The sequence below is a fragment of the Amia ocellicauda genome, chromosome 15, assembly GCF_036373705.1.
Source record: "Amia ocellicauda isolate fAmiCal2 chromosome 15, fAmiCal2.hap1, whole genome shotgun sequence".
Taxonomy (NCBI): Eukaryota; Metazoa; Chordata; class Actinopteri; order Amiiformes; family Amiidae; genus Amia; species Amia ocellicauda.
Genome location: NC_089864.1, coordinates 14,159,790 through 14,173,471, shown reverse-complemented (window position 1 = coordinate 14,173,471; position 13,682 = coordinate 14,159,790). Strand labels below are relative to the sequence as shown.

General features: G+C 39.8%; 1 protein-coding gene across 1 annotated transcript; it reads right to left on the bottom strand.

Moving 5' to 3' along the window:
* Nucleotides 1-207: 207 nt before the first annotated feature.
* On the bottom strand, nt 208-13,572 carry wif1 (wnt inhibitory factor 1). The gene is made up of 10 exons (XM_066724143.1): nt 13,219-13,572; nt 12,644-12,783; nt 9,317-9,425; nt 8,825-8,965; nt 6,106-6,201; nt 5,536-5,631; nt 5,277-5,372; nt 4,027-4,122; nt 2,886-2,981; nt 208-2,127 (listed from the first exon to the last, which is right to left on the bottom strand). Exons 1-10 carry the CDS (start codon nt 13,355-13,357, stop codon nt 2,003-2,005), a joined length of 1,134 nt encoding a protein of 377 aa, XP_066580240.1. The 5' UTR covers nt 13,358-13,572; the 3' UTR covers nt 208-2,002.
* Between the last annotated feature and the right edge of the window lie 110 nt (nt 13,573-13,682).

The following is a 13,682-nucleotide window of genomic DNA, read 5'->3' as shown; positions in this document are numbered from 1 at the left end:
CAGTAATAACAAAGTATAAGCATGAACTTGACAGCAATTACTTTTATGAGTGGAAGTAAGAAGTATCTTACAAAACAAGCCGCCATTGAGTATAGAGGAGTAGTTTTCTGTTAGCAGGTGGGTCAAAGTTTAGTTTTAGCCCTAAGTGTATACATTTCGGTTCAATTAATGTGTTCAACCAAAAACAACAACAACAAAAAAGGAAAATAACTTTTACAACAAAAAAGACTTTTATTAATACATACATAATAGACAATAGAAGAAATGTACTTTTTGTTTACAATATATTATGTAGTTTGTAAGCAAGAGCCGTAACGTCATAATCATTTATTATAAAGATTTCATGTGAATATATTGAAAAGACTAATATCACTTATAACTACTTTCACGTGTTTATTTTGAGACTAAATACAATTCAGTTTCATATAGCCCTTTCACTACAATATACATTTTAAAAGTATTACAAGAATGTGGTTCACAAAGTGAAACAAGAAGCAATTAAATCCTTATTTCCAATGGTTATTAAAGGTTGACATTATTGGGAAACATTATCAAACCACAAACCATAAACTGTTCATTATCTACTAAACCAAAGAAAACATTGCTTCCTTTGTACCACTTGTCCAGTACTCGTTCAGTATTTAAATAATATTTAGCTGTCAATAACAGACGTTTGTTAAGTGATAGAGAATGATTGTAACTGGGACAGATATGTGATCAATGAGAATATTATTGTATAGATTGTAATTGTAAGTTGATTTTTACTGTATGAAACACAGCAATAACACTGGAAAAAAAAGACTTCTCAGGGCTATCCTAATATGGAATATTGTCCCGACAGTTTCAAATGAATTCTGTTCATACTGTAACACAAGATGTTAGGTGAAATAATTGAATACAACTGTATAATCTATGGTCAGACAGCAGTGAATCAGTATGACAGGGGAGGCTATGCAAAGATGGGATGCTGATGGGATGCTGATAAACTGGAGCTGACACTGGAATTGAAGTCGGAACAACTGCATGGGGTTACAGAAAGTCTTGATCATGTGGGCTGCATTAAGGCCAAGGGTGACAGTGGTTAAAGCTCATAAGGTATTTGAGGAAGGCAAGTGAAAGGCTAAACGTCCACATAACTGAAAGGAAGAAATTACTTGGAGATTTGAAGAACAAAAAACATAATAAAATGTATTTATGTATTTACTTGAACTTGAGCTCAAATCCAGAAGAAAGACAGGAGTTCTAGAATCTGTACTTCCATGTTGTCCACATTAGCTGAATAAGGGGGATTATGGGATATGAAAGCAGCACTTTGGCTCATTTTGATTTCTTACTTTCAATTATAAAACAAAAACAAAACAAAAAATAATATACACATACTGTATAATAATGTTTAAATTTTGGGTGAATAAAAAAAGATTTTTAAAGAAGTTATAATGTAAAACATTATGATTGCATATTTAATTGATTTGTTTACTGAGGAATCTAAATACAAAATAGTTATTTTATTGGAAAACTATATAATTTTACATTATTGAAAAATTTGCTTTAAACAAACAAACTAAAATACAGTTTGAACACAAGCCTAATATTGGATTAAACATGCCTTATGCTGTATGCAGTTTATATTTAAATATCTATGTGGAAAGCAAGGGACCACTTGTGATCTGTTACTTAAAACAATTCTTCTAAATGTGTTTTTGAGAATGTAAATCAACCTTAGAAGTAATAAAATATAGATATCCAACAGCCTTTTAAACAATTTACCAATATGGAGATCAAATTTAAACTGCATTGGACTGCAAAAGGATAACCCAGAGATCTATGCATACAAACTCTAGTTATTCTTAAATACACACCGTATAGTTTATAGGCAAGTTATGATTAGAGAAATAAAAGGAACCCCAACCTGTCATGCACGACAGACATGACAGTGAAATGGATCTGGAACCTTAAAATAAGTAAGGCTAAGAATTGGATATACAGGTTAATGTGAAGATGCTCACAAGATGTAATTGGTTTCGGGTGGGCTGTTACTCTCGTCCGGTTCCTTGGCCTCCTTGGCAGAGGGCTGCTTGTGCTTGGTGCTGGTGGGTCGCAGGGGACTCATCACGCTGACTCGGTACCCTGAATAAAACAAGTAGGACCAAGAGTAGTGGTGAGAGGGGTGGTCTGCCCATACCATTTCATTCTATGTCTGTCAATGCCCTTCAATCGTGATTTTGGTTTGTTTCTTTTTTGCGGTGTCAGGCCTGATGATCTAAGTTTAAAGAATAATACACATTGCCAATGAGTCACCGTCAGAGGAAGAAATAATTGGAACAAAACAGTATCATACTTCAGGGCATTTAATAGTTGTTGGTTGTGGGACTCGGCAGCTTTAAAGGAAAGACTCCAGTCTTGTTTTGGTTGGTTTAATTGAGATCTTTGTTCTGCTCTGGAAGGAACTCAAAGCTCACTGCTAATGAAGTCAACAAAATGAGCAAACATGATCAGAGCAGGGGTTCTTTTGAAATCTCCCTCATGCTCGCATGTGATCCTTTCCTTCCCCCCCAAGATGATGGGCATTACTAGCATTTGTGGTTCCTCTTTAATGTCATAATTGCAGCCGGCAGAAAGGGACAGTGGGGGTGGTGGCGGCGGTGGCGGCGGTGGTGGCGGCGGTGAGGAGGAGGTGGGGGATGCAATTGAAACCCAACATTTGGCGACCATACCAATAATTTGTCTTTTATGTCACATTCCACACAGTCAATGCGGCAGAACTAATACACAGGAATATCATGTTACGGGAGATTACATACACTTATAGTTTTACAGGTCACAATTAACACAGAAAGCTTGGGAAAGAGGCAGAACTGGCTGCTCAGATCTCGCTTCTCACTTACTTTTGTTACAGTGTCGTCCGTGCCAGCCCTCTTTGCATTGGCATTTATTTGGTTCTGTGCAGGTTCCATGTGTCCCACAGCCCGGCTCACAGACAGCTGCACACAGACACACACACAGGGAGGCTTAGCTTGCTTGAGATTTAATTAGTGGCTAGAATTACATGTCAGCTACATTACAAGACCACTAATGCTGCAGGCTTTCTGTCTGTTTGGTATCAAAATCCCTTCCTAATGAAGTGTTAAGTGAACTGTTCAAAACTCCTGCTGGAAACCTCTCAAGGTGTCCCCGGGTTTCACCTCGGCTTGCAGAAGTCACTCTCCCTGTGTTTCAGAGAGCTGCCCGGCTGTAACCGGAGAGGGAGACTGTTTGTCGCTGTTATCATCAACTTCCCTCCCCCCTCACAACTACCCCAGACGCCTGCTACCCCCTGCATTTACAAATGGTAGTAACTCTGGTGATTCCAGAAAGAAAACTCATTTGTGAATGGCAATTATATGAGTCAGGAATCTTGGCAGACACTTTTAAAGAAAGATCAGAGAAAATAAATAGGAGGAAATGGAGAAAAGAAAAAGCGCAGAAAAGAAAAAGTTAAGAATCATTACCAGATCAAAACAAAATTGTATATCCTAATTACTATAATGCCAGCAGATGACTATATTGTATGTATAGATAAAAAGAACAGAGCTTGGACTATAGGATTGGTTTTCATTCCCTCTGGAGCTTGTCATCTGTAAACCAATGGAGTTTAAAACAGCTGTCTGGGACAGATGTGGTTTGGGAAGAGGCTCCACTTCTTTTGCAAGACTGATTTGATTGTCTGAAAACCACTGTTAGTTGACAGTCAATTTGAAACACCTGCTTCTTACGAGCTCCCTCCTTTCAAACTATTTATTGTATCTATTGGGAACGCCGAATAAAAAACCACTACTGTATTCCTGAGAACTGCACATAGGCTGTCCCTTCTGTATGAAGCCAGATGTGAATCAGAGCAATCTTTCTCGGTGAGTAATCTGGTCGCATACCAAGCCACTGACACTACAAAGGGCTTTCCCATGGCATCAGTGTTGAAGGGAGTAAGCTGTCCAGTTGCTGGTGAGAACACCCTTCCTACCGTGCTGTCAATTTCAAAGCCTCTGTTACCTTTAGAGCACAGGTCTCCCAGAAAGCCTTTCGTACACTTGCACTTATTTCGTCCAGTGCATTTCCCACCATTCCTACAGGGCTGACGGCACTTGCCTGAAAGAGCAAACAAACACACAAAAATGATTAAATGTGTATATATATTATTTAATTAATATATGTATATGTTACTAGTAATCTTTGCCTGAGTAATAAACTTGCCTTCAGAATAACATTTTAAACTAAAATGGAGTCACTATTTCAAATTCTAAACTTTGCTGGTTTTAATAATAATTAATTCATGTATCACACCTCTCTGTTAAACCCTGATTAAAGCGTTCAACCTATGTATAAAAACTGTTTCAAAAGGCTCGAAAATAGGTGTGGAAAGCAGTATCATATTGTGATTATTATTTATAACATCGTTTGTCTCCTCTTTATGCGTCTTCTAGACAGAGTATCACAGAACAGAAGGAAGGGTGGTGTGAAAAAAGTAAGTGTATTGATTTAAAGATATTTAATATATAAGAAACTATGAATCATGCCACAGGAAGGCCCGAGCAGAGTATTAGTCAGACATTTTTAATATTGCATTACACCTTTCGTATTTTATAATGCCATCTTGAATTTCACTGGGCTCTTTGTATCCCACATAATATGAAATTCATATCCTTGAAAAAAGGATTGAACCCAGATTCTTGGGGCTTTGACAATTTGATATTCACAAAAGCTAAGCTTACGGATACTGTCTGCAGGCAAACGGCTATGAAATCTTGTTCATGTATAGCTGTACTGACAATTTTAACCTATGTACTCACAGCTGTTTTTTTTCATATTTAGACTTAAAACAGCGTTCTGCAAGGACACTGCAAATTTCACCTGACAATACCCTGCCTTTTAATGCTAGCTATAGAAAAGTTTTGATTTTAAAATGATTTTAAATTGTTAAACACCAGACACTACAAACTAAGCTAATACTGCCAAAATTCTGCATACTTTTCATCCATGAGAGAATTGAGTTTGAGCTGATGAATTTACCCCACTACACCTTTTTAATACATCGCACTGCCTCATTAATGTACACAAAGCTGGTGTAAGTACACACTGACAGAACCCCCCCAATTTTCACTGACATGAGAGCACACTTTTGAGTTTGTTGGGAAGCTGGACAGATGCTCCAGGAGTGGGGCTACCCAACAACCTACGCCTACCAGACAAATAGGGCAAATGAAAAAGCTCCCTAAAGAAGAAGCTGAGAGGTCCGCACTTACTGGTCTGGCAGTGGCTTCCCTCGTACCCGGACGGGCAGACACACTTCCCAGGGTGAAAGCATGTGCCACCGTTCTGACATGACGTGGTGCAATTGGCTGTGAAGTCAATCAATCAACACAATTAACTGAAGCCTGACAGAAAATGTTAAGAAATCTAGCCCTTCTGGGTGAAGTTCAGCTTGTTCAATTCTGCTGCAGTCGTACAAAGGATACAGTGTAAGGGCAAGAATGCAAATGCCCCCGTCTGTGGCACGCTTACCTTTGTCACAATTAATGCCATAGTATCCCGGAGGGCAGATGCACATGCCAGTGCTAACGCACAGGCCCCCGTTCAGACACCGCGGTGAACAGAGAGCTATGGCAGAGGAAAAGAGGAGAAATCAGTAGGAGATCTACGCTAATTAAAGCATAGTCTCTGTGGAAATATTCACAGTGGAAAGCAATGCCTGTGAACATGCAAGAACAGGGAAGGAGTGATGTCATCATTGGTAGTTACTTATTCTTGCTACAGTGGAGAGCTTACTCGAACAAAACAACAACAGCAACATTTTTAACTGTTTCTGATTGAAATCCAAAGCTACATTAAAACACCACCGGAGACTGCACATGTTGTTGTAACTGCAATTAAAGTGTGATAATACTTATCCCACATCTGCTTTGGTTTAATATGTTTAAAAGACCTGCTGACTCTCCCTGTAATCAAATACCTCCAGATGAAAGCAATTTGGAAACACTTGTTTCCTCTGTCCATTTTGTCCAAATGACTTCCAAAAAAAGTCTAATCATTTGTGTCATGTTAATGAAGCACTGGTTCTTTGAATGGTTTTACCTTTTTCACAGTGGGGGCCATAGAAACCATCCTGGCATTCGCAAACCTGCCTTTCATTGCAGTAGCCTCCATTGCGGCATCCACCTGGGCATTTGGCTTTGAAAGGAGGTTTGAGTTAATGAAGAAAGTGGTGGAGAGAGAAAGAGAGAGAGAAATTTAATTAGGAGGGCCGTCCCATTCTGTCGGGAATGGCAGAACATCTCCCTGAGGAACACAGCGCTGAGGTATAATAACAACCACACTCTGTAACTCAAGGTAATTTAATTGACGACATAAAACAAATATATAGTGCCAATCCTGGAAGATTAAAATTCTAAATATAATTGCTAAATGTTTCAACAGCATGCCTTTCTTCAGATTTATACTGCTTTACACCTGGAACTGTTTACTCTATTCAGATGAGGCATACACACGTATATGACCCATTACATTACTTTAACTACTGCCCCATAATTCGGCACCCCACACACAGACTGCCAGGGGGTTGTCGGATGGGCATCAAATCAGTCTTTCTGATCTGATCCTACAGGATGCAGAAAAAGCACATTGGCCCAGATGTGTATGACCAAAGCTCAAGCTATGCCTGCCCCCTCGAGAGATATGAATTTAAATGATTTTAAAAATAATGTAATGAGCAAAGTGGACAAAATGGAGGCTTTTCCTCATTAAACATATCATACTACCTCACACATCATTGCGTCTCCTTTGCCTCGAAGTCAAATACATTCTGGCAGAAGAGGCTGTTGTGAATTTAGGGTAAGATTATGCCTACTAGCTCTAACACACTGGGTGTTCTTCTTGGCTGATTTGACAGAGAAATAATTCAAAAACAAACCACCAAAACAGACATTGTTTATTTGCTTGTTTGTTAAATTTTTTGTGGGGGCGTGAGGGGGATCCTTCAAACATGATTCTTTGTGGCTGTGGAAGTGCTTTATCTAGTGTCGTACTGTAGAGCCTGTTCAAAATGTGGATTATTGTGGGATAGCACTATGTGTAGTTGGTCCACTGACTCTGAAAGGCTGCTGTGAAATTGGTTGGGTGTAGACAGGACTGCTGGCTTACTCTTTCCCATGGACAGAGCAGCTGGCAAAGTTCGCATGATATCACGAACCAGCAATGGCCATTATACCTTGACAATCTTTCACAGTCACGTCATGCACAATGAATTTGTAGGGCACCGGGAGGCTTTAATGAGGATTAGGGTTGTTAACATGAGCCTATTTTGCATTAGCTGTGGAGTTAAGTGACAACTCCTAGAGCCCAACTATGTACACAGCATGGCCAGTCCACTGAAGTCATTAGTTTAAGGCAAGGATCGGCCTCATCTATTCTAGCAAGGCATCATGTTACACAGAAAAATCTAATGTTTTATAAGAAGCTTAAATCAATATCAATACAGATCATATATTTATATATAGTGTGTCAGTCTATTCATTAAATAAAACACCCAAAACGGCATGCAGCAACATTTTAGAATCTCTGCTTAGGATTTAGGTCTCTATTTTCTGCACATCAAATCACTTGCTTATTTGTGGAAGGAAGTGTTCCATCATTTATTACACAAATATTTCTGAATTGCCCAATTACCATTCTGAAACATCCATCCATGTCACTCAAGTCTTCCGTATGATCAAAAGCATCATTAATAGTAATTTGTAAGTATTGAATTGCCTTTCCTCCCAATGTATAATAATAATAGATTTCTGGGATAACAGCGAGCACGACTTCAAGGCTCTCACCACAGTCTTTCATCAAGAACAATTCAGTGCAAGCTTTGGCTGAGGTTTTTTGTTTACTTTACCAGAACGCATTCAGTATATTTATCATCACTGAGAGATTTTCTGGTCACCGTGTGAACCTACACTTAAATCAGAACCGGAGACTGGATGATTTACCAAAGTCACTCAGTCTGAGCTCTTAAAGAGTGCAGCACCAGTTAAACACTCCCTTCACTTGTTTGCAGAAAACACGTGACACAGAAGTGGAAATATACAAACAAAATGTGGCAAACGAACAACTGAAAATAGAAAAGAATCCTAACACTAAAGTACAATTTTATTTTACGAATGGATGACAAAACTGATATTTGTCAGTTTCTTACTTTTTTGAACACAGCAACTTACCTGGAGTACAAGACAAGTAGCAAGAGTCTCACATCACTAATTAGTTCATAGTCACAATGAGTCACATCCAGTCACAATGAGATTTCTTTCTAGTTTTAAACATTCCCATATGTTGCTTTTACTTCATTTGAAATAGTTTAATTATTTCACTGTCAAGAATGCAAGAGGCTTAACCCATTACTGTGATTTAACCTCTATGCCTGCATTGAGCAGTTATTCAGCATGTGTAATACTCAAGTTCACCTATAGATGTCACTGTCTTTAATTGTCAAATTGTGCAACTAAAATTTTAGTACCTGTGTGATTGTGTCACAATTCACAAAACAATCGTCAGTAATTTTATATACCATTTCAAATATTTCTTATATCAATGCACTTTTTATGGGTTTTAAGACCATGGCTACAGGTCTTTGTTACATGGATACTATTTTCATGAGTAAAATGTATCTAACTTTCTAACTAAAACAGAAACAGACAGTCATCATAAATAAAAGAGGATTGCTTAGTTCAAAAGGGAATTGCTTCAGATGTTACATAACATGCAATACATCCATTTTTTCTAATAAAATAACCTGAACACACATGGCATTTACCTCTCTGGCAGGTTTTGAAGAAGATGGCATTGTGTGGAGTTCTGAGAATGATGTTGCCTCCCGCGTCCATCACCAGAATGGTCACCTCAAAGGCAGCAACTCCATCCTGGTGGCCCAGGCAGGGGAAGCCAATCTGAACCACTGAAACACAAACAGTCATTATGGGCCCATACCTTAAGCCAGGCAATCACACCTGAAATCAGTTCCAGTGCTTTGTTCTGGTGTCGTTCAGGTTGCATGGTGCAGTACAGACGGACAACACATCATCATGCTGTACTGAGGCAGGCATTTCTTTATCCACAGTTCTAACACACATCCCATGTATAGCTTTCAATATTTGCCTTCTAACAATGTGAATCTGCACACATTTTCACCAGAGAAATGTCAAGACGGAAAGTGCAAAGTGTTGCAGATGAGCACTTCTAAATCGGTTTGAATTCGTCACCCAGAACCAGTGACTAGGCTGACGAAGACAGGTATCCCAACAGTCACCTGATGCTTTGTGTGGGACTGATCCCAGCAGAGGAACATTCACGGTGGGATCTTCCATCACATCCTTGTCCAACGAGCGCAGAGTCTGGAACTCATAGAAATACTCTGCCTGAAAGAGAGAAAAGGCACATCAATGTCATAAACAGAAGAAGAAGATGTTTTTTCTATTTCAGTTAGTATCAATCGTTGAAAGTTTGTCATTACTGTTATTGTCAACCTCTTGAATAAGAGTAAGGGCTGTGAAAAGCAGATGTAGTTCCCCAGCACCGCACATCTGCAACAGCACAGACCGAGGGGCTGTTCTCTGAGTTGTGGGAGTGTTGCGTGCGTGTCTGTGTTCATGTGAGTGGGAGTTTGTTTGTATATGCATTTCTGCCAGAGACATGAGTTTCTCTCCTAGCCTCTAAATCAATCATGTCCTCGCCCTTTGAAAATGGCACAGTCCTCTAAAGTGAGTAAGGGCTGCTGCTGGCAAGGGTCTCGATAGCTCTCCAGCTCTGTTCCAAAAACAGACATGTTCATTTAATTAGGGCCGCTGCACCTTGCTTATCTCGTTTGCTTTTGGTGTAAATTGCCAAATCTAACACCAGCCACAAATAAAATGAGAGAAAAATAAATATCCAATGTCCTTTGGCCAGTGTAAATCATCCAGATTGTTGAGAGAAAGTGCACAGTGTGTAGAACGAAAGGTTAATCCAGCAGCTGAATGGTAATCAACACAGATAACTCATACAGGCTGATTTTGGCCACGCTTTATGCTTTGAGTCTTTGTTCTTAAGCCTCTGTGGATGGCTTTGAAGTCAAAGCAGCAGAAAAAAAGAGAAGCCCTTCTCTAATTCACCATTACTGGAGATTATGATCTCATGGCAGTATAATCAATAACATAGCATTTGTTAAATCCAATGAAAACACCCTTCAAACAGTCTTGCTGAAATATGAACTTCAGTGGTTCTGGTCTCTTCCACTTTAACAGGTTGTATAGTAATATTAGGACAGTCATGATCATTGAGTAAAGAGCAAAGCAGAACATGTTCCCCAGTGTCTCTGGAATAAATTAATATACAAGCAAAATAGTCTCTGAACATTTTACCATATTGCTTTTTATGATTATGATATGTTTAAAGAGGTTTCCTTGCTGTGGTTCACAATTATACACTAGGGAGCGCTGTTTAGCCAAATACACACTCACTCATGCCTACAACTTGCACACAAGAGCCTACATGTTTAGGGAAAGTCTGTTGTGACCGTATCTAACAGACCTGGGGAAATTATAAACCAAAACATTTACTTGAATAGATGGCACAAAATGATGAGACGTTTTCACGAGTCACAGAAGAGTAACTCTCCTACAACTACTAGTGTGATTAATAATATAATAACCTGGTAAATAATTAGCTTTTGAACAATCAGCTTGCAAAGTAGTTATTGTAGTGGCTCCTAAACTGAAATATTTGACTATGAAATAGCACTGTTAGATGTCGGTCAAATGTCTTAAAGTTAATTTCTACTGTCTTCTCAGTGCATGGTCTTTGTGTTCGTTGTGAAACCATCCTGGACTAATATATTCACAACCCAAATTCTACAAACAGGATCATATCGAAAGTTTTGTCTACAGTTATACATGCAATATTGGAATATAATAATCCTGAAATTTGAAATGACTGTTAACGGAATATTAAGTATCCTATTTTATACATATTTGTTACATGGCGTTAAAAGTGTTGATAGTCTTCTTTGATATTTAAATTACACTACCAAAAGTATTGGAACAGCTAAAACCACAGAATAGCTGTACATTTGGTTTTAAATAGCTAATATGCCCATCTTTGGCCATAATGACTTCCATTCTTTTGATAGGTGGGCATAGGAGTGCTCTGCTATTCTCCTGCAATTGCATTTGTAGTGCAGTGAAAGAAGCTGCATGAATTGTGTCAGAAATCTGCTGTCCAAACTCACAATACCTTCAGGCAGTTGTGGTGCCCACCACTTAAAACAACCTCTCCACTAGCACAGCATTATTCTCACAGTCTAACAGCAGCTGAGGGAGGCTGGTTCCAGTCATCCTGGTAATACAGAGTATATGGACCCTATCACGTCGCCTTTCTGAGTGCAATAAACAGGAATCAAAGGCAGCCACAGAAAAGGAACTCAGTTTCCACTACTACTAATGCAACTCATGATGAGGATTATACATCCCCACGATCATCGGCATCCTACTGAACGCAAAACCAGCGGCTGCAATCTAATGCAACTTCTCCGCCCAATAAACTGCACTTTCTGGCACAAGCCTGGGAGTTGTACCATTGTTTTCAGTGCACAGATGGGACAGATGGCTGGCACATGCCTGCCGCACTAAATGAAGTCGGATCTCTGCAGCATTAAGCTTTGATCCTCGGCGGCATGTCTACAACACCAAGCCGTAAAATACCACAAGGAATCAAAATATTAAAAACATGGGAGCACTGGGGAACCGGCGACTTCAGACCAGTCCACTTCACAAAGATATTCACAGGCACTTTCTGTAGGTGGGAAATTATTGCAATCGCTGTACACGGTGTTGCCCTTGTGTTGGGATGAAAAGTTGCTCTTGAATCTGGTATAATGTGTGTTTGCGTGCGTGTGCTTTTAAAGATTTATTTTTGCCATTCGAGGCTGGGTATAAATTCGTTAATTGATCCATTGTAATTCTGGGCTCATGCTAATGGAGCACTTTAACATATTACTGTTTATTATATTTGATCACTTTAATGGAACGAAAAGAAGCAAAATAAATATATAACAATACAAAATAAAAATAAATGAAACAAAAAAAATCAGCAGCGACATTGTAGCCCTCCAGTCCCTTTTCAGAAGTTAAGTTTTAAAACGTTAATTTATCACTGTTACCCGCTCAGAGGCTCACAAATATTTCAAACGAATAGAAAAACTAAATTATATATAACAATCATAAATGTACAAATTTGGTCACTGATAATGAACAAGTGAAGTAATAAGTATTCCGTTTCAGATCCCATGCACTTTCAAACATTACACTTGAAACCATACAGTAGCCTAGTCAGGAAAATGTACAAAGTAACCTTACATTTAATTTACTTTATTATTTACTATTTAATTTATTTAATCATATGGCGGAATTATTCTGCACAAATGTATGTGCGAAAACAGATGTAAAAAAGAGTAGTACAATTTCCGTGTAGCACTATTTATCCATTCCTCCATTTGTTCATTTATAATTACGTGCTTCATGTTTTTCCCACTATATTCTGCATAAGTATCCATTTCTTCAAAGCACTTCACTATATATTATATAGCGCCTTGCTGCCCTACCTGCTCCGTGGCCTGCCAGGTGAAATTCACATGCTGGATATTGACAGGAATGGCCGGCATCCTCTGCTGCGCTTTCCTGAAGTCATGAGTGAAAGGGGCCATTTTCCCTTCTGACACAATTAAAATATCTTCTTCAAACCCTGTTAAAAGAAATGATTCTGAAATCAAACTCAACCCATTAGCAGCACCGCATTGGGGTATTCGATGCTAAAACATCTGGACTACATTTATTTCAAGTAAATGCCCAATGTCTGTCATTGATCTAATATGTGAAAACTTTGATTCATCAATTAGACTTAATGAGCGAACTTAGATTGGATGGAAAGCAGCAAGAACGCACGTTTCTGAAGCCATGCATTCTCTCTCTCTCTCTCTCTCTCTCTTATAGTTACCTATTAGAGTTCGGGCTTGGTTTGCATCGATCCACATGTACAGACTGCCCCGCTCCTGCGCTGCCTCTCCTAGGTAGACCCCCAAAAGCAGCAGAACGCACGTTTCTGAAGCCATGCATTCTCTCTCTCTCTCTCTCTCTCTCTCTCTCTCTCTCTCTCTCTCTCTCTCTCTCTTATAGTTACCTATTAGAGTTCGGGCTTGGTTTGCATCGATCCACATGTACAGACTGCCCCGCTCCTGCGCTGCCTCTCCTAGGTAGACCCCCAAAAGCAGCAGAACGCACGTCGTTGCGGGACAGAGGGCAGGTGCCTGGCTGGCCATGGTGCGCGGTGCGCGGTGCGCGGTGCGGGTCCGGTCGCTGCGGGCTGCGTTGATCGCTGTGCGGCGCTGCTCCTCAGCGCTGTGCTCTACTGTACTCCACTGGGTGCCGAGGTGTCAGGATGAAATGCCTCTGCGGCCGCTTCCACTACTTGTATAAGAGCGACTCGGTCCGTCCACACGGTGGGGATGTGGAACAGACACCGCGGCTGTGTTCTCGAAGCGCAGATGTCCGCAGCTGTGCGCAGATCTGCAGGATCCCGCCGATCCTATTGGTGGATGCGCGCAGAACTGCGGACATCTGTGCTACAGGAAAGGGACCAATGCT

Coding starts and splice junctions, on each gene's coding strand:
- wif1 (XM_066724143.1), bottom strand. CDS start 13,357: ATGGCCAGCCAGGCACCTGCCCTCTGTCCCGCAACGACGTGCGTTCTG. Junction 6,202..8,824: donor CTTCAAAACCTGCCAGAGAG/GTAAATGCCATG, acceptor CTCCTTTCAAAG/CCAAATGCCCAGGTGGATGC. Junction 5,373..5,535: donor TGGCATTAATTGTGACAAAG/GTAAGCGTGCCA, acceptor TTGACTTCACAG/CCAATTGCACCACGTCATGT.